Source organism: Catharus ustulatus, chromosome 8 (genome assembly GCF_009819885.2).
Source record: "Catharus ustulatus isolate bCatUst1 chromosome 8, bCatUst1.pri.v2, whole genome shotgun sequence".
NCBI classification, from domain to species: Eukaryota; Metazoa; Chordata; class Aves; order Passeriformes; family Turdidae; genus Catharus; species Catharus ustulatus.
In genome coordinates, this window is record NC_046228.1 from 14,066,857 (window position 1) to 14,091,513 (window position 24,657).

A 24,657-nucleotide genomic window follows, 5' to 3' on the forward strand; every position below is an offset into this window, starting at 1 on the left:
CAGCTGGCACTGCACCAGATGAAGGTGAGGGGGCTGGTGAGGCTGGGGCTGAGAAAGGGTCTCCCTGCCAGCTGTCCCACCCCCTTCATTTGTTATGACGCCTTTACTGGAGCACTGAGTCACCTCCTGGCCATGCTGCAGGGAGCAGGACTGGTCCCAGAAGAGCGATGTCTGTCCCCTGCTCCCTCCGCTTGGCACGTCCTGGCAGCCTGACCTCCGAGCTGAGACTGTGCCTCTGCTCTGGGGAGACCCTGCTGCACTCGGATTGCTTCCTCAACCCTTTCCCACCCAGGATGCTCCAAGGCTGATCTGGGCTGTGCCCCGGAGAAGGGGACGGACCCAAGATATCTGTAGCTGGCACCTTTCCCTGTGTCTTGTCTGCGCAGGCTGCTCCAATGCCCACATCCCCGATCTGCACCCATGCAGCTGGCTGTGAGACTGACACTTGCTCCTGTCACTCCAGAAAGCTGGCTGTGCCACCGCTTGTGTCACTGCCTGTGCCACTTGTCACAGCAGCGAGGCCAGAAGAGGGGCCGTGAGGACTGCCCCTCTGCGGTGGGGACCATGGGGACGGCCAGCCAGGGTGGCATGGTAAGAGCACATCCCCTGGGGGTGCTCCCTCGACCCTCCCCGCGGAGGATCCGTGCCTGGTTGAGCACGGAGCAGATCCGAGCTAGGGAAGCAGGAGACTCCCAGGAAATGAGAAGCTGAGCAAGGTCCCGGCCGCCTCCTTCCATCCTTGTGTCCCCACCTACTCTCCTGGAGTAGATTTGGGTGCTACCGACCCTGTTTCTGACAGCAGAGATGCACCCCCTGGGCCTCGGTGGGTGGGCTGAGCGAGGTCCCTCCCACCCTCCTCTTCCCCCAGCCTCTCATCCTTCCCGTCCCAGTCCCTTACTGGTTCCAGGGCTGCTCTCGTTGTGGAGCAGGGGCTTTTGGGAGAGGATAGAGCACCGGGGCTAGCCATGCAGAGTCCCAGGAGGGGAGGCACGCTGGGACTGTCCGGCAGCTCCCAGGAGAGAGCACCCTGCCCGGGGGGCAGAGCTGGGCTGGCACGGCTCCCTGGGGGTGATCCTGACTGCGAGTGGCCGCGGGAGCTTGGGGCATGACTGGGGACACCGTGGGGTCGAGGTTGTCCGGGGGTAATGTGTCACCATCGGGGTGGGCAGCGGGGAGGGTCAGCAATTGCCGTGCACTTGCCCCGCGCCCACACACACTCGGCTGCCCGGCAGCCCCAGGAATGTGCTGGCAGCGCTCCCGGCCCAGCTGCGGAGCCGAGACTGCCCTGGCGCCCTCCCAGCCCCCACCCAGCACCTCCTGGCCCTGCCCAGTTCCTGCCAGCTCGCACACAGACCCTCCCTGTTCGCTGCCGGACACCCCGATCCTGGCCCCCAGCGTTTGGTCCTGCTCAGCAGGGCAGGGAGGGGGCATGTCGCATGTGCGGACCCTCTGAGGAGTCTCTTTCCCTCACAGCAGGGCACCGTGCGTGGGGACCCTGTCTGCTGGGCTGTTTGTCCCTCCCCGCCCCACCACTCTGCTCCCACCACAGCCCCATGAGCGGTGTGGGAGCAATCCCCTCTCAGTCCCTGCTTCCAGCTGGCACCTTTGCTAACGGCAGACCTTGGCACCTTGCTCTCAAACCACATCCTCCTCCGCCTGCCTGTGTGCAGGAAGATGCTGTGTCTCCCAGTCCCTGCGGACTCCTGTGGGATGTGCTGCTGGGCTGCCCCCACCCTCTGCGGGGGCTCCCAGTGCAGTGGGGGGTCCTAGAACTGCCCCTTCAGATGGACACAGCTGGACCACAGGTGCTACAAAGGGGTGTCCACACTCAGATGCCCAGTCTGTAGGGTCAGCTGGCCGCAGTTTGGGGCACTCTCCGTGTGTGAAGGGGCAGGCTGGGGGATTTGGAGCTGTTTTCCAGAGGCTCACAGTGTGGGGGCCTCATCCCCCTCCCTTTTCTCTCCCAGGTGCACACACCTGGGATCTCTCAGGAAAGGTTATCAGCTAATCACGCTGTGTTTGTGCCTCCAAAATGTCACTGTTGTCCTCACTGGGACAGTGAGCTCATGCTCCCCACCATTACTGAAAGCACTTCCAGTGCTAGAAGAAACAGCTGCCATGCCCTTCTGTGGCCCCTTTGAAGCAGAGCTGGAGCTGCTGACAGCTCTGACAGGCTGGAGAGGGGTTCAGCAGGCACTGGGTGCAGGATGGGGCTGGGGAGTTGATCCCAGGCTGGTTGCAAGGCTCCAGCAGTTCTCCATGGGCCCCAGTTATCCTTGTACTGCAGGGAAGGTTGAGATGCTGGGGTGAGGTGCAGCACCATGCACCCAGGGACACACCAGGGACACCCCCTGGTCCTGGTCTGGGAGTCAAGTGCAGGGGTCAGAGCAGGGGCACTGCTGGGCCATGCCTGCTGTGGTGTGATGGGCACAGGCACATTGTCTGTTGAGGGCTGGCCACAGGGGTACCAAGTGTGCCCCATGTCTGTCCCATGGGGCAGGGACAGGGGCAAGGAGAGATCTGCGGGGTCTATCTGCAAGACAAGTCAGAGCTGCCTCACTCCACGTGCAAGGGAGGAGCCAGGCAAGGGAGTAAAGGCAGCTCTGGCATGAGCCATACCTATCCTTGCTGCTAGTCAGCCTGAAAAATTGCCCCTTTGGGCCGAGCAGATGGAGCAGAAGGGTCAGACCCCTGCCAGGACCCCTAACAGTGCAGTGGTCTGGGGAGGGCAGCAGGGCATGCAGCACATTGAGGCTACCCTGAGCCCCTGCTGTCCCTTTTCCTACTGCCTGGGAGTCCATTGGCTATGCCAGCCCCCCTCCACCTCTGCCTTGTCCTGCTGGCAGGCATAGCACAGCATGGCATTACAAAGCACCACCCTGTTCCTCTGCATGGAAACCAGCAGGGTCTGTTCCTGCACTGGCTAAAACTGGAAAGCCCATGATGCCATACCCTGCACGGGGGAGCTGGGAGACCCCAGTGGGCTCTGGAGATGCCAGGGTCTGCAGGCACTACAGGCAGGGCTGGGTCTATGTAGTGATGGGGAGCGCTCCCGGACAGGTCCATGTCCTGCCTGCCACTGGACAAGGCTTGGTCCTGGGCAGTATGGCTGGCAGAAGGCAGCTCCCTGTGGTGGGGTGATTCCCACCAAGGGATACTGCTTGACACATGCAGACAGCAGGTCCATGGCCTGTGAGGCACATGGAGCCCAGAATTAAGAGTCCTTTGCTTGGGCTGGGTTGGTGTAGCTAGAGGAGACCACCCTGGGTCAACACTCCGGGATGTGGGATGATGGGCAGAGCCTGGGGTGGCAGGGACAGCTGATCCTCCTGGCTACTGTCGGCCCCTCACTGCAGCATAGGAGAGGAAACTTCATCTCCTGGCAGGCACAGTATTGCCATGGCAACCGGCAGGACCTGCCAGGCGGGCAGGCGAGCACTGACGTGGCAGTGGCATGCAGCACGGGAAGGAGATGGGATGCAGGGTCCAGGTTTGGGGACATCTGAGGACAGGTTTAGGTGTGTGAGCACAGCATGTGCACCTGGGTGTGTGCCTGGGTGCATGGGGTGTGCAGGCAGATGTGGGCATCTGAGTGCATGCACAAGTGCCTGTGCCAATGTGCATGCACGTGTTTGGGTGCAGGGGAGACTTCTCACACCACCCTCTCAAGAGGTGTCGCATGGTTTTGTGGCACCATCAAGGCAGGGTGTTCCTCACTGCTCTGGAGTGTGGGCTGGCAGAGATGATCTGAAACCTAGGAGCAGCAGGTTTCCCCAAAAGCTGTGGGATCCATAGCTTTGTGTCTGCGGGGGAGATAAGCCCTCCAACTGGGGTCCCTGACTGCCTGTGTCCTTTAGTCCCTTGGTCACAAACCCTGCCATGCTCCAGAGAAAGGGGGCTACCTACCAACCACCCCAGGCCCTGCCTCTATTTGCTCTGCCCAAAGCCTGGGCTGGTGCTCAGAGCAGGGAGCAGGAGTCAGACAGAACTGCCCCTGTGCTGCAGGCAGCTGGCCATGTGGTGTTTGCTGTGCTAGCTGTGTCAGCTGTGTACGTCAGTTGTGTGTTAGCTGTGTTAGCTCTGTGTGTTGTGTGTTAGCTGTGTGTTATCTCTGTGTTAGCTGTGTGTTACCTGCATGTTAGATGTGTGTTATCTGTGTGTGTTAGTTGTGTTAGCCATGTTCGCTGCCAGAGCAGACGTTCTGGCAGGGCCCCGCGCTGCCTCCAGCATGGCCCAGGTGCTGAGGGAAGGGCTGAGGGAAGGGCTGGCTGCTCTCCTGCCTGCTGAGGGCCCTGTGCCCAGCTACCGCATCCCCCGCCTCGCTACAGCCCCGGCCGGGAGCCCCCCTTCTTTCCCTCTCGGGAGAGCCTCTGTTCCCCCCGTTTGGCATTTCTCCGGCTCTAATTGAGCTGTCAATGGACAGAGATAACAGGGAATTCGTTAGCTCTGCTCTTTGATGTCTGCTCGAAGCACCAGCTGCAACTCTTTCGCAAACAAACAGCTTCAGATGAGGCCCCTTGGCACGGCGGTCTGCCAGTCCCACGGTCGACTCCCCAAATCCCTGCCGGGCCACCCTCACGGCCGCTCAGAGCCTCTGTTACCTCCGCAGCTCCCCCTCGGCAGCCAGGTTTCCCCCCAGGGACCTACAGCCGCATCCCAAAGATATCCGGGCTCCGGCACTCGCCGTTCCAGACCCCCGGGACACACAGCACCATCCCTCCCTCGCAGCCCCTCTCCGGGGCCAGCCCCGGGGCAGCCGGTACCGCCGTCCTCAGCACCGGGGCCGCGTCCTCCAGGGGCTCCGTGCCGGTGGCGGCAGGCACCCATCCCCGGTGCCTCGGGGCGGGCCGCGGCGGACCGGGCGGCTGCGCACACGGGGCGGCCGGGCCCGCCTCCGCCTCTCGGCTCGGCAGCACCGCGGACAGCGCCCGGCCCCGCGCGGCTCCGCACACGGGAGCCGGTCCGGTCCGGCCCGGTTCCCCCGGCACGGCACAGCCCGGCCCGGCGCCCGCCGCGCCATGGCCACGGAGGTGGGTGCGCGGCGGGGACAGCCGGCGGCGGCACCCCCGGGCCGGGCTGCGGCGGAGCTCCCCCGCCCCGTTGCCCCGGCTGGGCGCGGCAGGGACCGGGGTCCGGCCGCGGGGGGTGCGCTGCTGCGGGGGGACAGCGTGGGGCTGGGGCCCGTGGGGAGAGGGGCTCCATGGGCACAGAAGGGCCGGTGAGGTGCCTGAAGGGGTGTGGGGGTGCAGGCTGGTGCAGAGTGCCTTCGGTGAAGGCTGGAGCGTGTCTGCGTTGGGCTGTGGGACTGGGGGTCCTTCTCCCGATGCCGTGGGTGGGACGCGGGTGAGCTCAGACGGTCTGTGGGGCACAGAGCAGGCAGTACCCCCGTGTCCCTCAGGGGAAGCTCAGGGAGGGGCCTGATGGCTGCCCTTGGCACAACCGGGCACCTCCATCCTGTTCTCCAGACACCAAAGCTACCCTACAACCTGGAGCTCGGGGGTTGGCACGGCCTCACACCCTGTGGAGAGTCAGGGCTCAGCACCAGCTGCCAGGGCTGCCGGTCCTTTTCATGACGATGCCCCACTGCAGCCTGCCCGCCCGCTGTGCCTCTGTTGCTGCCCAGTGCCTGCTCCTGCTCGGCTCACTGCAATCCTCCCGCCTGGGAGCTGTTGGGTTGGCTGTGTTCTGGGGCACTGCTGGGGACAGGGCGCCGTCCCCTTCCCGGGCCCACTGGCGACAAAAAAGCTCGTGCATGCAGGAGCCATTGGGGGTGAGACCACACACCAGCCCGGGAGGAGAGCACACTCACCCTCATTCCGGGCAGGGGGCTGCCACAGCATCCTCCCCTTGCCGCCATCCTCCCCTTGTCCCCCACCTCACACCTCCAGCGCCAAGCTGTGCTCATGGCATGGCACACCCTCTGCTAGGGGCTCCCTGCCCCGGGGTGTGTGAGCCTGCAGCCCCTGACACTGCGGGAATCTTCCAGTAGGGATGCCCAGCACCCCTGGCTGCAGCCCCCCCATCTCACCCTCTGCCCCCAGGTGCACAGCCTGCAGGAGCTGCGGCGCAGCGCGTCCCTGGCCACCAAGGTCTTTGTGCAGCGGGATTACAGTGATGGGACCACGTGCCAGTTCCAGACAAAGTTTCCCCCTGAGCTGGAGAGCCGGGTAGGGAGTCTGAGAGATTGTCAGCGTGGAGGGGTGCCATATGGCAGTGTGCTATGGGGGCTCAGACGGAGGAAGGGCCTAAAGGTGTGGGGACTTCTGGGGTGTTGTGTGGCCCTGGGCCAGACAATGCTGCTGGGTGCATGAAATCACAGCTGCCTTGGCTGGTATACAAGAGCTTTCATGCTCCTGGGGACTGGGAGGCTCTGGTGAAGGCTGCAGGCTCAGCAGGTCTCGGTATGGCTGGGAGGTGGGCAGGGGCCTGCAAGCTGGGCAGAGAGGAGAGGGTTAAGTGCTCTCCAAGTCCCCCCAGGAATGAGGACAACGCCGTGCAGGGAGCCAGTCCCTGGCCAGACTCCTCTTCACCTTGGTTTCTGTCCTAGATTGAGCGGCAACTTTTTGAAGAAACCGTGAAAACCCTAAATGGCTTCTACGCCGAGGCAGAGAAGATTGGGGGCAGCTCATACCTTGAGGGGTGCCTGGCCTGTGCCACTGCGTATTTCATCTTTCTCTGCATGGAGACACATTATGAGAAGGTGCTGAGGTGCGGGGGAGGGCTCAGGGATGGGCAGTGGATACAGGGATGGCTCAGGGGTGTCACAGGGAACATGCGACTGGAGGCCAGGGTAAACAGCAATACTGGCAGGCCCTGAGTGTCCCTCCCTGTGCTGACAGGTCCTGAAGAAGATCTCCAAGTACATCCAGGACCAGAATGAGAAGATCTATGCGCCACGGGGGCTGCTGCTCACTGACCCCCTGGAGCGTGGCATGAGGGTTGTATCCTTTGGGCAGTGGAGTGCTTGGGGGATGGCAAGGGTGAAGGGAGTCTGGGCGTGGGTGCTAGGCAATCGAGCTGGAACATCTCACCGACGATCCTTAGCAGGGCCCAGATCGAGATCTCCATCTACGAGGACCGGTGCAGCAGTGGCAGCTCCAGCAGCGGCAGCTCCAGCAGCAGCAGCGGCGGTGGCGGCGGTGGGGCGGGGGGCCGGTGACTGGCAGGGAGTCCCTGCAGGGACTCGTACTGCCGGGACAGTGGCCTCTCCGAGCTCCGCAGGCTGCACTACCAGAGCACCCGCTTCTGAGCCCGGGGAGAGCAGGAGGGGGAGGCCGGGGCTACGCAGTGGGGCTGCCCACCCCCATCTGCTCTTTGTCCCCCGCAGTGGGTCTGCCCCTGCTCGGACCCACTGTGGGCAGGGACTGGTGCTGGGGCATCCCAGGTGCTTCCCACTGAGCCGAACTGTTGCCAAGGGGCTCCTACGGCCCTCCATGTGCTTGGTGCTGCCGCCCCTGCCACAAGCAAAAGGAGCTCGCCCTGCTACGGGCAGTCCCAGCTGGCAGTGTCCCTGCTGCCATGCACTGGGGAACACTGCGACTGGCAAAGCCAGGCAATGCTTGGCAGGGGACGAACACTTAACCCCACGCCCACAGGCACTGACAGCTCTTGCTGCACCCCCTCCTTGGGGCACCCTGCTCTTAATGCTGTGGTGTGGGTTCAGCTGCTCCTTGTCTGCTGTTCACGGGGCCTGGCAGAGCAGTGGTGCCGCTTCTTTTGCATGATGGGCCATGCATTCACCCCAGCTCTGCCCCACCTGCTGCCCCATTGCTGCTCCCCTGGCCTCCTCCCCTGTCTAGCACTACATCCTCTCCAGCAGCATCCTTCACTGCCCTGACACTGGGCACTTGCTTCTGCTCCCTGCATGACCTGCTGCCATCCCCAGCTGGACCCAGGTATTCCTCCAGCCCAGTGTCGAGGGCAGGGAGGTGCAGTGCTGGGCATGACCCTGTGCCATGTGCCCTGAGCTCATTCATGGCCCGGCACAGTTGAGGCTGAACTGTGGCATGGGTGAGCAGGCTCCCTGCCCAGTCCTGACAGAGTTTACCTGTACCTAGCTGCCAGCAGCCCCTGCCTACTCTGCCCCATGACCTGCCTTAATGCAGGGAGGGTGCCCAGTGTAGCAGCTCCATAAGGGCCCTTCCTTTCATACTGCTGAGTCCTCCCCTGCCCGGTTGTCCTGCATGCATCTGCCACCAGTGCCCCAATTCTCAGCCTGGCCTGTAAGAGGGGACCTCGAGGGGCACCTGAGCCTGGCAGCAAGGTGTGGAGGTTCCTGGTCCAGGGTCAGATAGGGGGAAATAGGAGGGTCCCTGTGACATCCAGCACCCCAAGGAGAAGAATTCCTGTCTGGGTGCAGGGCTGAACCAAGCTGGCGTTTCTCTCCTGGGGACCTGGAGGGAGGACTCTGCCCTGTGGGACTCCTTTTGGCTCAGTCATGATGTGTTTGTGGGGTGGCCCTGGCCTCAACGTTCCTGCTGGAGCACTCCCCCTGCATGGAGACCTTCCTCAATAAACCCCACGCTTCTTCCCCCACTGCCTACCCTGCATCTTCTTGTGTTGGAAAGGTGGAGTGGGAAAACACTGTAGGGGCACGGAATCAGGCTGGGTATCTTTTCACACTGGGTTGCACAGAACCCCACGAAGGTGAGCATGGGGGAAGGGAAGGGATGGGGAGGACGGAGCAGTCTAGGGCAGTAGGGACAGACCTGTGTAGCAGTCATGTGGCCCTGGGAAAGGGACACACAAGGAATGCAGTGCAGGAAAGGGTTTATTCAGTTGGTACTGGGTGCAACTGGCACAGTGCTGGGGGTTAGCAGGGAATGCCTGGCTGTGCCAGAGCAGACTAATTGGGCTGGCAGCGTCCACCAGCACCCAGGGAGAAGCCATGGTGACAGTGGCAGTGGAAGGAGCCAGGGCTGTTGTGGCAGATATGGTCGCAGGGGCCAGGTTGTGCCTCGCACTCATCTATGTCTGAGAAAGAAGGGGAAAAGGTGAGAGCTGTGCCAAGGGTACAGAGAGTGTCTGGCATGGGTAGGGCAAGGGATGGAGGGGGCATGAATGGGGCAGCTCCAGGGGACACAAAGGCAGGTGATCCTGCCACTGCTTGGTCCCAAGGCTGCTGGGTGGCAGATGTCCTTACTCCACCAACTCCTGCACAGCCACAGTCTGTCCATTCTGTCCCCAGGACTAGGGCTGTGAGCACAACTGGGCACCCTGATCATGTCTGCACCAGGCAGCAGCAGGTGGCTGCGCACTGCAGATACTCACCCAGGCACTGCCTGGCAGCCGGATCAAGGGCACGGAAGCCTGGGTGACAGAGGCAGGTGTGCGCCCCAGGGGTGTTGGTGCAGAGCTGGCTGCAGTTGTGCAAGCCCTGAGCACACTCGTCGATGTCTGGTGGGGGTAAAGAGAGCAGTATGTGGTTTTAGTATGCAGGGGGGAAAAGCAGCACAGCTCTGTTGTTGGGGTGGAGGCGGGCTGCTTGCCCAGCCCCTTCAGAGTTGCACATTTTGCTGTAGTCCCAGTGCAGAGCTGGGCCAGGGCCACCATCACTCTCCAGCCAGCTCCCAGCCCTGGGCCAGGAAGAGCTGGGGCAGGCTGGGGGTGCTGCCCTTCCTGGGCTCCCTTACCCATGCAGCCCCAGGGCAGGGTGGACAGAAGCACAAGCACAGCCCTGCCCCGCAGAGCTCAGCAGACCAGGTTAATAGATGGGATATATTTTATTGAGGGTTCCGTAGGAGAGGGGCTGGAAGACTCTTGGGACTAAGCAGGGTGTGACTCCAAACAGTAGGGTCAATACGTTATAAAACAGAGCAGGAGGATCCTGCCCTTGCAGGGCTGGGAAACCCTCCTCTGGCAGGGCTGGGGAGGTGGTTCCCGTCACCGAGGAGGGGGCAGGCAAAGCACACACGTCGCAGGCCAAACCAGCAGGCACATGGTACAGTATCAAGGCGACGGAGCAAGCGACCACCGGGGAGGTGCCAGCATGGCAGGAATAGCACTGGGGCAGTGGGGGGTGCGGGGGAAGAGGCACTGCCAGGCTGCCCCAGGGCTGCTTTCCAGAGATGGCGCACAAGACAGCCAGGTCTGTGCCCGTCCCACTGCAGGTCACCCCAGCATGTCTCAGACAGCACTTCCAGGGTGGTTCAACAGGGACAGAAAAACAGAGAGAGGCAGAGGCCAGCCCATCCTTCCACCAAGGCTGCTCTGGCATGTTAGGGGCAGGGGTTAAAGTGCATAGAGACAAAGGCAGAGTCCGAGGACTAGAGGGAGGACAGCACTGTGGGGGACCCCAGGCCAGCTCCCAGCAGAGGGATATCCCCCAAAAAAGGCCACTTGAGCTGCACAGAGAAGGAGAGAAGGAACAAGAGAGAAAAAGAAGAAAGGGAGTCAGTGGCAGCTCAGTGGGAGGCACAGACAGACACAGAAGCAGGGTGGAGGTGGCTGAGCTGCTATAGGACAGGTTGCAGGCTGTGGCCTGGCCTTTGTTGGAGTGCAACAGCATCCCAAGGTGGTGCTTTGGGGCTGGTGCCAGCTGCCATGGGGTCAGGATGTCCCAGCTATCACTCACCCACGCAAGCTGTGCCATCCTCGTTTGGCTCAAAGCCCCGGCTGCAGCGCTTGTTGCTGCGACAGCGGTACCCACCATAGGTGTTGATGCAGATGGGCTTGTCCCGGGGACAGATGAAGGGGAATTCAGTGCACTCATTTGTGTCTGCAAGAGGGTCCTCAGTGTGAGACGTCTGGGCAGAGAGCTGGGGGCTTCCAGCCCCTCCAGTTCTCCCAATACACTGGATGGTCACCCCAGTGGTAGCCATGCATAAGCCATACGTCTGCCCAGGAGGCTCACAGCACCGCCACAGCCACCCTGCTGCATCTCTGCTGCCCCTCCATCACTCATGGCTGCAGCACAAAGCCAGCCATGCCTCCTGCCCCAGCACAGTGCTCTCGCTGCTCCCTGTGACACCATGGTGCCCCTCTGGAGCTGTACTGCTGTCCCATTCCCAGGCCATGTGCCAGGCAGGCAGCTGTACCTGGCACTGAGCCATGTGGCAGGCGGCCACCTCCCAGTCTCAGAGTGTCCCCCATGGGGCTATGCTACAGCATCCTGGGTACAGGCACACCTGTGCTTCCAGCAGCCACTCACCTACACAGCGTCCATTCTCGTGCTGGGAGAATCCCTGCCCGCACTGCATTTGGGAAGAAGCAGAGACTGCTGGCATGGGGAAGAATCAGCCCTGGGCAGCCACTGAGCCAGCAGAGCCCAGCCCCTTGTTTCTGTCCCCAAAGTCTCACAACTGACACCCACACCTGGCCCTCACCTCCAGCGGGGCAGGCATGAGTGGCTCCTCCACATCCAGAGGGTAGGGGATCTCCAGGACAGAGTTGGTCTCACTGCTCGCCACAGCTCGTGACACCACGCGGCCATCTGGCCAAGTCACCTCCAGGCTGCTGGCTTTGTCATGCCCTGCAGGCGGGCAGCCCATCAAAGGGAGGGTCTCCAGGGTGGGCAGGGGCTGAAAGGAGGCCAGTGGGGTGGTAGGGATGGGAGGGGCAAAGTCTTCCCTTGCTCCCTGAGCCCAGCTCCAGGTGCTCATGCTGACAGCCCGTGCACACGGATGTACTCTGAGGGGCCTACATGGGGACAATGGGATGACCTTGCAGTGGGGCAGGGACACCCCTGCAGGCTTGGCTGCTGGACATGCTGCACCAGGGAAGAGTTAAAGGGAAGGGAAAGCCCTACTGCCTGGGCACAGCAGCAGGCAGCGGATGGGGAAGGGAGCAGCTGTCCCTTGCAGCACAGCTGCAGTGGCTGCCCATAGCCTTGCACAGACCCCTCCATACCTGGGGTGGCAGGCATGGATGATTACTGTGCTGCAGGACACTGGTGCAGCAGATATGGCCCCCGCCCTGGGGAGTGCCAGGGAAGGCTGGGGGTGGAGGCAGCCCCTCGACCCCCTAGCTCACCCAGTCCAAAGTGTGCCACAGGCTCCATCTCGCAGAGATAGCCGGAGCCACCGTCGATGATGCGCAGGTGGGCCCCGCTACGCCGCGTGAACAGCACAACCTTGGCCCCCCGTGCAAAGGCCCCGAAGCGGGTACGGGGGATGACACGCAGCCAGTTGTTGTTGGTGCCCTGCAAGGGAGGAGGGAGCAGAGATACTGAGCTGGGAGGGACAGAAGGGATGGGTACAACGTGAGGAGTCCCTACTTGACTCACCTGGGTGCCCTTGAAGATGGAGATTGGCTGTGCCATGGACTCGCCATGGGATAGGATGAGGTCCAGCATCCCATCACCATCAAAATCTGTCACTGCACCTCCTGCAAGGACAGAATCATACTGTGCCTGAGGTCTGGCCCCATGTCTCCCAGCACTAGACCTTGCTGCTGCTGTGGCCTTCCACTGGCAACAGCAGCACTCTCAGCCAGGCAGGGACTAAAGGGAAGATGGGGTGACTCTAATGTAGGAGTATGGGTGGCCTTCTGCAATCAGGTGCATTGGCAACGTGGGCAGTGGAGGGGACAGGCAGCACCTAGAGGGCTGTGGGTCACAGGGAGCTGCCTGATCTCCTCCCAAATGCAGAGGTCGGCTTTGAGCAGTGGATACCCAGGAAGGGGCCCTTCAAGAGTGCCTCTGGGATACTGGAGATGGCATTGTTGGCTGGGCATGGGTAGAGGGGAAAAAGCATGGGACCATTCCTGGGTGATGGGAGCTCCAGCCTGCTGGTGGAGAGCAGGTAAATAACTCAGCCAGGCGTGCAGCATCCTCAGGCATAGAAGGTGCCAAGCAGTGTTGTGCCAGAGTGGGGTGGACCCACCCGTGCCCCGTCCCTCAGGCTCCAGTGCATCCCCTGGATTCAGTTCTTCCACGATGGGGTCTGAGTGTTCTCTGCGGATGAGCCTGCCAAGGACACACACAGGGTATTAAAGCCAGCTCCTGCAGTCCTCAGAACCTTCCTGGGCATGTCTATCCCCTCCTGCAGAATCACGGTAGGAGTGACAGCCCTGGTGGCTATAGAGTGTGGATGGGGAATGTGCCTGTCCCCCTGTTGGCATATCCCCACTCCATGAAGGGGCAACAGGAGATTCCTGAGAGCTTCTGGGTCTGAACTGCAGAGTAGCAACACCATCTGTTGCATCCCTCTGGAACCTGGAGATATCTCCAAGGGGCAAAACCCTTGCCCTCTACCCACCCATGAGTGCAAGCATTGGGTAGACAAACAGTTCCCACTGCCCTACACACCTGGCAAGGAGGTGCTACACAGAAGTAATGAAGAATTGACCCCTACAATTAACAGGAGCCATGAACAAGCTTCCACACAGCTACTAATCAGTGGTGCTGGGGACCCCAGGGGCTGCTGCAGGCACGATCACAGTGGCTGGTAATGATGCCAGGAAGGGCTCAGTCACGACGCCTTTTATGAGCTGAGCCTGAGCCGTGGCACTGCTGGAGAGGAGCCCTGTGAGCCTGACTGTGCTGTGAGGGCTGCTCGATCCCAGAGCAGGGTGCAGGCTCCTGGCCCCCCCAGGCTCCTACCGGAAAAGGCGATTGGCGGAGGAGCCGCGATAAGCGATGTTGTTGAAGAAAACCTCCAGCTCCTGGTCGTTGTCGAAGTCGGCTGCGATGACGGTGCGGACTGGGGACGGCATGGAGAACTTGGGGGTGGCGATGTCCTGCGTGGGCATAGCCTGGCAATAGGCACAGGAAGCAGGACACCTGGGCCCTGCTTTGATGCCTCGGGTCCCCTCCTCGCTGGCAAATGGGGCTCAAGGACAATTCAGAGTGAAGCCAGCCCCCCCGGCCGAGGTGGCTCAGTGGCAAAGACATCAGTGCGGGCGGCTCCCAGCCCTCACCCGGAATCGCACACGCCCAGGAGCTCCGCTCTGCAGGTAGAGGCGGTGCGGCCCGTTCCAATTGCCGTAGACGATGTCCACTCGGCCGTCGCGGTTGAAGTCAGCCAGCGCCACACCGCGTCCGTGCTGGTAGGGGTCATCCAGCCCTGGGGAACCGCAAGGGCACAGGGGGAGACGGGAACCCCTCCCTGCCTCCTTGTCCCCAGCACACCACCCAGGATGTGCTCCATCGTTCCCAGACAGGTCCTCCACATGCAGGGTTACATCCCTGCGCTGATGGCTGCCCCGATGCATCTCAGCCACTGCACAGTGGTCACTGGGGCTGGGTGTCTGTCCCCCCCCCGCCCCGCACACATCCAGTGCATGCAGGGACAAGCAGAGACACCCCTGTCCTGAGCATCTGTGTGATCCCCCCAGCTTCCCCTACTCACCCACAGCAGCTGCCACGTCCCTGTACGTCCCGTCCCCGCGGTTGTGGAAGAGGAAATTTGGGCTGTTCTCATTACCGCAGAATATGTCAGAGGCACTGTCACTCAGGATGGGGCCCACGGCCACCCCACGGCCCCCTGGGGACAGTAGCTCGGTGTGAGGGGACAGCTGCCCCACACGAGTTTGTGCTCCCCATGTTCCCTCAGTGTTGCCCAGTGTTACCCCCCCTCCAGTGTCCCATTCTTGCCCACCCTCAATCCCTCTCGTCAGAAGCTAATTGCGCCTGGCAGCCGTTTGTGTCACTTCCAACCCTAATCACTGCCATCGCCATGGTGACAACACTCCTAATTAGTGACAATTTACCGCTGGGGCACGCAGCAGTCCCCACGGTGGTGGGGCAGCACGGGGCTCAGGCGGGCTTGTTCTCCCTGACGCCTACGCTCCCAAACCCCGCTGCCTGCCCTTTGGATGCTGTGAACTCTGCAGGGATTAGCCTCGGTGATGGTGGGCACAGGGGTCCCGCCAGGCGCGCATCCCACGGTCCTGGTCCCTTCCAAGGGCCGTGGGGCTGCCACTAGATGGGGCAGTCAGGCAGCCCAGCGCGTGGCACGGTCCTCCGGCTGCACTGCCCTGCCACAGCGGGGTCTCATCTCGCCATGCCCTGCAGCGCCCCGCGCCCTCCGCAGGGCCACGGCAGCCGGGTGTACCTGTGTACTTGCTGACGCCAGCCTGGGGGGCCACATCCACCAGCACCACGACACCGCGGGCAGGGTCACTGGCAGCCACATCCATCTCAATCAGGGCATGGGGGCCCACGTTGCCGCTGGCATAGTTGGCGATGTAGATGGAATACCTGCCGGAGCCCTGCAGCCGGCAGCACCGCCTCAGCACCCACGCACCCAAAACTCATCTCCACGGGGACCACAGGATGCCTGCTGTGAATGCTCTTACTGCTCTGTGGGAGCAGGCACTGCTACTGTGTGCTGAGCAAGAGCTCTGCAAAGCCCACGGCAGAAAGCATCCCAGGAGTAGGATGTGCCTCCAGGAGCCCTCTGGTCACAGTGCTGGCACGGGGCATGTTATCCCCCCTCCCAGCATCCCCAGTGTGCCAGGTCCTCCCCATTTCCACCGCCCCCTTTGTCCCGTGCAGTAGCTGCGCCCTGATTTAGCGATAATCATTTGGAAACAAACCGCTGGAGGAGGAGGACGAAGAAAGAGCAGGTGACAGGAACATAAATCACCTCGACAGGCACGTTTATCAGCTGGTGGCAACCGTGTGGACAGGCATCCACAGTCTCTTCAGCTGGGAGCATTGCTAGCCAATGGGCAGCTGGGGGGCACCCTTGGCCCGAGCAGAGGATGGGATGGGCAAGGGGAATGGGCCCCCAGGGCTGCAGGAGGAGTACTGGGAGTGGGAAGGGGGCAGAGACACCCCTGTCTGCAGAGCCCTGCCTGCTCACCGTCCGATCCACGCAGGCCACGGAGCGCCCGGCAAAGCGGCTGGCCACGTCCCGGTTCACCTCGTCACTCAGGATGTCCTCCCAGCGCCCATTGCGGAGCTTGAAGAGCTTGTCTGTGTAGGTGGCCATGCCTGGGGAAGGGAGCACAAGTCAGTGGGCTCCAGCACCCCGCCTCCTCCTGAGGAGAGTACTTTGCAGCAAGGGCAGTTGTGGAAAAGGTACCCTTTTTCCAGAGCATCCCAAATATCTGCTGTCCCTGCAGCCCCCTACAGTGACATAGGGCTGGGCTGCTGCTTCAAGAGCCACATGACCCTTAAGGGCCATTGGGAGACACACAGAAGAATCAACTCATTAAGCTAAAATATGTCCCAACGGGGCACAGCCCTGTAGATCATTCTCTGGAGGATGAAAAAAAAAAAAAAGAAAAAGAAAAGAAATCGATCCAGTGGCAGGCACAGTCAGCGAGCTACACCGCCTGTGACAGCGCCGATGGCACAGCCTGATTTAGGGACAGGTGTGCCAGCAGCCACTGCCAGCCTGGGTAATTAGGAACACTGGGAAGACAGATCTGCTGCCTGGAGGTCAGGGACACAGGGCAGAGTGGGGCTGGAGCACCAAGCCTGGGAACTCTGGGGATTCCCAGAGCCAGCCAGGAGCACATAAGTCTTGTTCCCACGACAGGCATGCCAGCAGCAGGGACAGCACTAGAAGGGCAGGATTAGACTTGGCTTGGTGCAGCAGGCAGAGGAGAACCATGAGACCGAAGGGCACAACTGCTGCAGGGCACAGCAGGGATTTACAGTGCAGGGTCCCTTGTGGCAGGACAGTCGAGGGGGTGGAAGGGAATCTTCTGTCCCACTTGGGGTGCCATGAAAAGGGCGATGGGCAGTTGGAAGTGCTGACTCGGTGGCTGGCTGGGCTCAGTGTCCCACCCGTGCTGCCATCAATCAATGGAGCCACTCAACTGAGAAATTAACTCCAGCCCGCACACATCCCTCACACGCCGAAGGTCGCGGGCAGCCATGCCGGGGGCTCCCCCCGTGCCTGGGGCTCGGAGGCCAGCAAGGCTCACCGGAGAAGGCGTTGTTGGTGTTGAGGAAGTAGATCTCCTCGCGGCCATCGCCGTCGATGTCACAGGCTGTCACACCGATGGCGTTGCCCTGCCGGTCCCGCAGTGCATAGTACGGGGAGCCCCGCTCGTCCTCTGCCACGTTCACCAGCCGCCCCTGCGCCTTGTCATACTTGAGCACCAGGTTGGGACCATTGTACCTGCGAGTGTAAGCAGGGGTATTGGCTTTCCAAAGCTTAGGGACGGGATGAAAGCCTCTGTGAGGACATGGGGTGTGATATTGGGTTTTCCTCATGATGGGCACTGAAAAGACCTGCATAGTCCATGGAGGTCAAGGATCCTGTCAGGCATCCCATGTCTGGCAAAACGAGGGAAGCAGGGGGGGCCAGGCAGATAGCAGTACAGGATGGGGTGCAGGTCCCTGCTTGCAGAGCTTTCTCAGGACAAGCAAAATAGCATGGAAGGCAAGTCCTCTCAGCACAGTGTGTCCCACTGGCTTCTTGCCCGCTCCTGCCCGATGCACCAATAAACAAGTTATACAACGGGCACCACAACTGCTTACAAAACCCCAGCTGCTTTCTTGACTCAGCACGGCAGGGAGTGGTGGCCCAGACCCCTCCAGGGCTCCCAGTGCTGCCCATGTTTTCCTGCCTCAGAGCAGCAGCAGGGCCAGACTGACTGCCTGCCACCATAGTGCCTCCATCCAGCTGGATGGGATCTGTGAGGGTAAAGAACACTCTCCAGGTGGGCACACCTGTGTGTGCAAGTCATTTTAGGAAGTGAGGATGGTGGTGTGTACACAGATACCCTGCAGCAGCAGCTCACAGCAGCACCAGCACACACACAGAGAACCTACACAATGGTCCCTGTCCTTCCTGACCAGGGTTGGACCTGCTGGCAGCAGCTGCTCTGTGTCCAGCCCCACTCGGGCACTGGCAGCACAGTACACAGCTCCCTGCTTCCTCAGCTTCTGCCAGCCCTTCCCAGCCGCCACTCCAATAAAGGACTATAAAAAACCTCCAGCCAATTAACTGAATCTCAGGAGAGAGCTGAGTCCTGTCAGCGGCGCTGAGACGGCTTGGGGACACGCTGGCTGTGCGCTGCAGGGTGGACCCTGGCTGCTGGGCAGCTGCCACCACCCCACAGAGAAGGGACCGAAGGGGGTCCTCACGTGGTTCTACACAGGCACTCAGCTGGCATCAACACCCTGTGCAGGTGCAAACATACACGCACACATTCGCTGGTGGGTGTGTGCAGACCCCAACCCACCCATCTTTGTGCACAACCCCCAAACTGGCCACAAGGCCACAGAGGAGGGAGGAATTCCTGTCCCTGCAGGGCCATGAGTCCTGCTGTCACTGAGGCATTAGGTGCACCACTCACCCTGCCACCACAATCTCGAAGTCACCATCGGCATCCAGGTCGGTGACAGCCACGCCATAGTTGAGCTGTGTGGGATTGCTGTCGTAGTCAGGCGGGAGAAGGCGGTGGGTGACGGCTGCAAACATGGGCTCGCTGCGCTGGGAGCCCTCGCTGAGCCAGGCCAGGGACAGCAGGCACAACACCAGCATCCTGGACACCTGGGAGAGACCTACAGCCCATCAGCTCCAGGAGGAGACTCCACTCCATGACGCCCAAGCCAGCCCACTGTCCTTGCATGGGAGATGCTCTCTTTCCACCCCTTGCCACAGCACCCCAGTCTGCGCCACACCACCTGTCCCTTGGGCACTGTCACTCTGGCATCCCCATCATGGATTGTCCTGGATGCTGTTCACCCTCGGGACAAGATCATACTCCAGTGAGCAGAGGCTGAGCAGCAGCCCAGCTTTGGGAGCCCATCCTATTAGAGGGACTACAGAGGCAGCAGGAGGGCTGTGGGGTGCTGAGAAAGCTGGGCTCAGGCTCAGGCCCAGCTCACTCTGCCCTAAGGTACCACTGGCATTCAAGGTCCTGGTAAGTCAAAATGTCAATAACTGCTCCCTTGGCAGGGTCAGAGGAAGAAGACATTCACTGGCCTGAGGAGTTTTTCTTCTCTCCCACCGGTCTTCCAGAGTTGGGGAAGTTCACAGGGAGAACATAGGGATAGTTTATGAGGTTACTCCCATATGGCTCATTTTCCCCATCCTGCTGGAACTGTTCCTCCCAGGGTCTGTGCAGAGTGAGCTCCTTCCAGCCTGGCCAGGGAAGGCTTCTGCACAGCAATGCAGCCATGAGAAGATGCTGGAGGAACAGGAGACTCGGAGAAGAGGCTCATTTAACCTGGACTGCGGAGGACAGCGTCTGCCAGCACTGCTGGCAAGGCTGCAGAAATTTTGGAGCTGGCTCTGACCTGGCTGTAGCACAGGTGATGAACAAGATGGCACTTGGGAGGGAAACCCCTCATCTCAGGCCAGGCAGTCAAGAATCCAGAAACAAGCTTTGTGTCCCCAGGCTATGGGCATGATCCCACACGCCTGGGCTCCAGCTGGGAGAAAAAACAGCCTGGTCTGCTCTTGTAAACTGGAGGGGCTGTTGGGGCAGCAGACCCGCAAGGGGACAGTGCTTCATGTGACTGTGCCACCTCCCTAGGCAGGACTGCCCTCCCTGACCAGGAACAGTCCCCCTGTACAGGAACGAATGACCCCACTGCCAGCTGATCCCCGTGCTGTTGGGCTCCAGCACAAGCCAAGGAAGCTGTGGCAGCTGTGTGGTACCACATATGCCCAGCTTGGAGAGGGGAAGGTGCCCAAGATTTAGACCCTGGCAGACCCACTGGATTGTGGAGAACAGCCTGCTGCTGCCTATCCCTGGGGATGGGAATGGTCCCATGGTTCTCTGGGGGCCAGGATTGCCCTGCCATAATTAAATAGTTTCCAGGCCCACATGGCTGAGCTGGAAGGGGCTGTTCTCCAGCTGCAGAAGAAACCTTACCCCCACTGTCCACACCACCCAAAGCCCTGGATTCCTTTGCACCAGTCTGCTCCCCTTTCCTCTCCAACCCCATCTGTACCTTGGGCACAGCTTCAAGGGTAGATGTGTGTGTGTCTCCAGCTCTACCCTGTGCTGCTCCTGTTCTCTTCTTGTGCCCATTACCCTGCCATACTGTCTGGAGCAGCTCTTGAGGGGCAGGAGCTTGGCTCTTTCCCTGGTGCAGGGGTCCCATTCAAGATGTGATGGGGACAGGGTTCATTGGGTTGTTCAGGGATGGGATAGTGCCTGGGTGTCACTCTGCAGTGCCCGACAGTGAAAGAGGGGAGCCCCACTCCTGGCTCACCAAAGTGATCATGGCAGAGAGCCACTGACCTTGTAGGCATATGGATGCAGGGCTGCCACGTAAGCCTCTGGCCCTGCAGAGCAGTGCCTCACTCCCAGCCACGGCCAGATGATGGGTGGCTGTCCCCAGGCCATTGGCCAGGCTCCCTGTCTTTCCCCCCTTCAGCTCCCACTCCCTAGAGCCTGGACTGTTACCCATGTATCCCATCCCCACCAACCTCCTCCAGCTGCTGCTGAAATCCCTCCAAGTTGGATGGAGCTTTTCCAGTGGGAAACAATGCTCCTGATTGGAGACAAAAGGCTTTTCCCAGTGGTTCCGGTGCTTGGTGCAATGGGGAAGGGATATCCAGCCCAGAACCAGGCCTTTTTGGGAAGGGGAAGGGAGGGAGACTCAGGCTCTGCATGTCAGATGCAGAAGGGTCTCATCATTCCCAGCATCCTTTTGCTAGGACCACAGTCCCAGCATGAAGCTTCACTTGAAGTTTGAGGCTATGGGGCTGCCAGTATCTAGGGCAGACTTCAGTCTATCTTGTTCCAGCAGAGTCACATCCTGGCTTGTGTTGTGGCATCTGGTAGCAAGGTCACTCCAGGGTGCTTCCTCAGTATCACTAGTGACATGAAGCCAAGGTGCCAAGCAGGGTCAGAGGCACTGGGAGGATGCCACAGGCACCCATGCAGGGTGCAGCCAGGCAGCCCAGGGGGAGGGTGCTGGCCCCATGGCAGAGATGCAGCACGTAGGGCTTATCTGAGCCCATGCATTGTTACGACTGACAGTGGCCAGTGGGGAAGGTGGGACGGGACTGGAAAGGGAGCTATGGGACAGGCAGGCGATTGTGCTGGCCCAGGTCTCCTCATTGTACACACACGGACATCCCCAGCCCCTGGTCTACGTCACAGGGAAGGTGGGTGTGAGGTCCCTGTGCGGCCACCCCATCCCGCATGTCACCGTGACATTGCTGCCCTCCACACCACGCACCCCAGTGATGTCACGCTCCACCACTGCAGCGACATCCTGTTTTGGGCCGCAGTCACCTCCAGCACCTCTACCACATTTCTTGATATCATGCAGCCCAAGATGCACCCCAAATCACCCCAAAGCAGTGACAACAGGGTGACATCACAGCATCTCACAGCATCATGCTGCACATGCTCCAGTAAAATCATATTCTCGTTCCTAACATTCCCAAGCTGCCACAGCTGTACCTGCCAGGGCAGAGGACAGGCAGGAGATGTCCCAAGACCCAGCAGACCCCTCTTCCACAGCAGCTCGGTTGCCCAGAGTACCAGCAGTGCCCCTCCACAGCTCCTCAATCCCAAGCAACCCAGACCCTGCAGTGCCTCTGCTCCAGCCAAAGCCCATGAGCCTGGGTCCTGCTGCGACGTCTGCTTGCTGCTGTGAGCCTGTCCCTCCTATGCAGGACTCCTCAGTGCTGGACCTGGCAGGCTGGGGCTCAGCCAGCAGCAGCTAATGCAGTGTGGAGATGAGCAGTCACCTTAGCCTCTGAGCTCACCCCAAAGGGACACCAAGTCCTTGGGGGGCTCAGGCCCACCAGCACACAGCGAGCCCCTTCCCACGCAGGCAGGCACAAGGCTGCACCCCTATACCCACTGCCTCCCGCTCCTCCACGGGCTCAGCCACGACCAAGCACAAGTGGCGCTACAAAGAGGGGCTGTCCCTCGCTGCCCACAGTCCTGCTGACCCTGCCAGGGCTCCCCAGTCCCAGCACACACCCCCCATCACTGTACAGCCTCGTGAGCACGGTCCTCCCCAACCCAGCATCCTTCCATCCCCATCCCATCCTTCTTCCCATCCCCTCTCTGCTCACTACCCCGCATCTCCTCCACGCCATGGGGACAGGCTACGTGCCCACGGTCCCACTCCGCCCTCCAACAACTTCTCCCCGGGCCGGTGACCGTGCCGGAGTTGACAGCCGCCCCTCCCCGCCCCGGAGTCCCCGGGAAACTTCGCGGAGCAGCAAAACCACACCGCTACTCACGGGCCAGGGGGGCCGCCCGGCGCCCCCACGGCGGCGGGAGCGCATCCCGCAGCGCCGCTCGCCGCGCCTCCCGCCTCCGGCTGCGCCGCTCCCGGCTCCCGACGGGGCCGCTCCGGCCGCGCCGCGCCTTAAGAACGGGCGGCGGCGGCGGCGGCGAGCGGGGCGGGGGCGCCGCTGCCAATGGGGAGCGCGGGGTGGGGCCGCCCGCCGCCAGGGCCGGCCCCGCCGTGCTGCGGGGGGGCACCGGGGAGCATCGCCCCGGGCACCGGGGGGAGCGGGGTGTCCGGGTCCCGGGATGCCGGAGCCACGGCCGAGAGAGCTGCGCGGCCACGGCGGGCAGCGTGTCCCGGCACGCTGCGGTCACTCCGGGGGTGCTGGGTGGGGAGCAGTCGGGGCACGGCTGGGCACGGCTCCCCAACTCCTGCAAGGGCAGCCGGCGTGATGAACCGAGCAGAGCCGGGGGCCTGACCCGGCCTGCGGGGCTCGGGCACAGGAGGAGGAAAGAGAACGGAGCTGGTGCAACTCTATCTCCTTGGAAGGGCAAGGGAGAACAGTTTTAAACTAAAAGCGAGGAGATCTAGATTAGATGTTAGAAGGAAGTTACTCACAGTGACAACGGTGAGACACAGGAACAGGTTGCTCAGAGAAGTTTTGGGTGCCCCATCCCACAAAGTATTCAAGGCCAGGCTGGATGTCGCCCTGGGTGATCTGATCTAGTAGGCAGCATCATCGCCCATGGCAGGGGGATTGGAACTAAATGATCTTTAATATCGCTTCCATCCCATTGTTCTATGAATCTAAGCCACACAACGAGGGGTCAGCACCTGCCTGTGTCATCACCCTGCACAGTCACCACTCTTTGTAGGTGAGTCTCTCTGTAGGGACCCCAGGAGAGGCTGTGCCCTGGCAGCCAGTCTGAACTCCAAGAAAGGCCCCATCTTAGGTCATACAAGGCACTGACTTGCCCAAAATCTTGTAGCCAGCTGATGCCCGAGGCAGGATCGCATTTTTACGCAAGCCTGCCCTTCCCAACATGTTTTACTGAAGGGCTGGGCACAGAGCTCTCTGTGTGTCTCTGGAAGCACAAAGTGGCTCTGGCAGGAACTGGGACAGCACTGACAGGGCACAAGACTACCAGGTCACCCTAGTGCGGCACTGACAGGGCACAAGGCTACCAGGTCACCCCAGTGCAGCACGTTCACAGGTGCCCCAGCACGGAGTCTGGGGCTGCAGCCACTGTGAGAGACAGCAGGAGACACGTTGGAAGACAGCAGGAACTACAGAAACTCATGCCACTTGGGCTGCTTCAAGTGGCTAATCACCTCCTCTGCTAAAGCCCTTATTTCTCATTGAACATGTCTGGCTAAAGCTTCTGCCTGTTGCTCCTGGTTCTTCTCTCCCTGCTAGGTTTGAGAGCTCTCCTGTCACAGTGATTGTTTCCCACAAAGGTGCTTCCATACAGCCATCAAATACCCCTTTATTTCATTTCTGATGACTCCCTCTTGCAGGGTGCTGGCTGAGCACCGGGCTTGCTGCGTGGCTGCCTGCTGCAGGGTCCTCACAGCCAGAATGTTGGTATCCAGGCACAGGAAACCTGCTATAGGGCACTGCTGTGGGGCAGGAACCACACCTGCTCTCTGCATTTGCCATGGTGAGCCACGATGCCAAGCAAACCCACCAGACTGGGATGTCAGTGTGACTGCCACACATGTGCAATGCTGTGCTCGTGTGCACCCGTGCACTCCAGCGCTGCGGGTGTGCTCTGCCTGCCACAGTGTCCACAGCCCCAGTGCCTGGCTGCCACCTTGCACGAGTGCGTGTGTGCTCAGGGCGAGCACCCCTGCTGCTGAGCTGCTCGCTCATCCCAGATTTGGTTACCACCCGGATAATTATTTGTACAAACTGCAAGCTGGCTCCTGATGCCCTCCCCGTGACTGGCAGGTACAGAAAACACACACACCGGCAGGAAGCCAGCTCAAGCATGCCAACACTGTGAATGGCACCGGGCACACTGGCTCCCTGGGGCTCTAAACCCAGCATGCCAGCACAGCGGGGCTTGGCTCTGGCCACGAGCGCATGCACACGCAGGCAGGGCTGTGGTGTGCCAGCACAGTGTGCACGTGCAGCCGCACAGCCGTGCGTGTGCATCGGTGTTTGCATGATGGGCACAGCTGGGCACACGGGGCCGTGCGCGCACGCGCGGCTCCGCAGGTGCACGCACCGTGTCCGCAGGGATGTGCTCACCCCATGGCACCCCGTGAGCACACGCGTGCTGTGTGCCAGCAGCACACACGTGCCGAGAGGGCCTTGCACGCTGCAGCCCCCTGCCACTGCCACTGGCACCCAGCGGGCTGGTTTCCACTCATAGGACTGCAAGGTGTTCCCCAATACCTGCTTTTGGAGCTCCTCCCATGGATGCTGCCACCTTGACAGGCTAGGGTATTTCTTTGGGGGAGAAGGAACAGCCAGCAGGCACCTTGGCACAACAGCAGCCATGGTCATAAGAAAAAGCCTTGCACCAGTCCCTGGGCTCTGTGCTGGCCTAGATGTCTCCATTCTACCCCTCTGGTTGCATCCACATTGGGGACATAAG

General features: G+C 61.2%; 2 protein-coding genes across 8 annotated transcripts; one reads left to right on the forward strand and one right to left on the reverse strand.

The window, feature by feature from the left end:
- Positions 1 to 405: 405 nt before the first annotated feature.
- On the forward strand, positions 406 to 8,540 carry GOLGA7B (golgin A7 family member B). Of its 3 annotated transcripts, none has more exons than XM_033066376.1 (5): positions 406 to 591; positions 6,042 to 6,167; positions 6,548 to 6,700; positions 6,840 to 6,941; positions 7,055 to 8,540. In XM_033066376.1, the coding sequence occupies exons 1-5, from the start codon at positions 421 to 423 to the stop codon at positions 7,157 to 7,159; spliced, it is 657 nt and encodes a 218-aa protein (XP_032922267.1). In that variant the 5' UTR covers positions 406 to 420; the 3' UTR covers positions 7,160 to 8,540. The 3 variants fall into 3 exon arrangements, with proteins under 3 accessions (XP_032922267.1, XP_032922268.1, XP_032922266.1); XM_033066377.1 differs by lacking the exon at positions 406 to 591 and adding an exon at positions 4,946 to 5,030; XM_033066375.2 differs by lacking the exon at positions 406 to 591 and adding an exon at positions 5,543 to 5,770.
- A 212-nt stretch (positions 8,541 to 8,752) lies between these two features.
- CRTAC1 (cartilage acidic protein 1) lies at positions 8,753 to 22,126 on the reverse strand. Of its 5 annotated transcripts, XM_033066369.1 has the most exons (16): positions 22,065 to 22,126; positions 18,199 to 18,395; positions 16,819 to 17,015; positions 15,747 to 15,877; positions 14,994 to 15,150; positions 14,289 to 14,423; positions 13,858 to 14,003; positions 13,541 to 13,677; positions 12,822 to 12,904; positions 12,224 to 12,324; positions 11,971 to 12,139; positions 11,325 to 11,470; positions 11,150 to 11,192; positions 10,574 to 10,717; positions 9,271 to 9,396; positions 8,753 to 8,973 (listed from the first exon to the last, which is right to left on the reverse strand). In XM_033066369.1, exons 1-16 carry the CDS (start codon positions 22,107 to 22,109, stop codon positions 8,846 to 8,848), a joined length of 2,085 nt encoding a protein of 694 aa, XP_032922260.1. In that variant the 5' UTR covers positions 22,110 to 22,126; the 3' UTR covers positions 8,753 to 8,845. The 5 variants fall into 5 exon arrangements, with proteins under 5 accessions (XP_032922260.1, XP_032922264.1, XP_032922263.1 ...); XM_033066372.1 differs by lacking the exon at positions 11,150 to 11,192 and having other exon boundaries at positions 8,883 to 8,973; XM_033066371.2 differs by lacking the exons at positions 8,753 to 8,973; positions 9,271 to 9,396 and adding an exon at positions 9,704 to 10,343.
- Positions 22,127 to 24,657: the final 2,531 nt, after the last annotated feature.

What these genes read in the sequence shown, in the direction of transcription:
- GOLGA7B (XM_033066375.2), top strand. Translation starts at nt 5,570, where the DNA reads ATGACGATGCCCCACTGCAGCCTGCCCGCCCGCTGTGCCTCTGTTGCT. An exon ending in GCATGCAGGAGCCATTGGGG is followed by an intron (nt 5,771 to 6,041) that starts GTGAGACCACAC and finishes CTCTGCCCCCAG; the next exon opens with GTGCACAGCCTGCAGGAGCT. An exon ending in CCCCTGAGCTGGAGAGCCGG is followed by an intron (nt 6,168 to 6,547) that starts GTAGGGAGTCTG and finishes TTTCTGTCCTAG; the next exon opens with ATTGAGCGGCAACTTTTTGA.
- CRTAC1 (XM_033066369.1), bottom strand. Translation starts at nt 22,109, where the DNA reads ATGCGCTCCCGCCGCCGTGGGGGCGCCGGGCGGCCCCCCTGGCCC. An exon ending in CCGGGCGGCCCCCCTGGCCC is followed by an intron (nt 18,396 to 22,064) that starts GTGAGTAGCGGT and finishes GGTCTCTCCCAG; the next exon opens with GTGTCCAGGATGCTGGTGTT. An exon ending in TGGCGTCAGCAAGTACACAG is followed by an intron (nt 14,424 to 14,993) that starts GTACACCCGGCT and finishes TACTGTCCCCAG; the next exon opens with GGGGCCGTGGGGTGGCCGTG.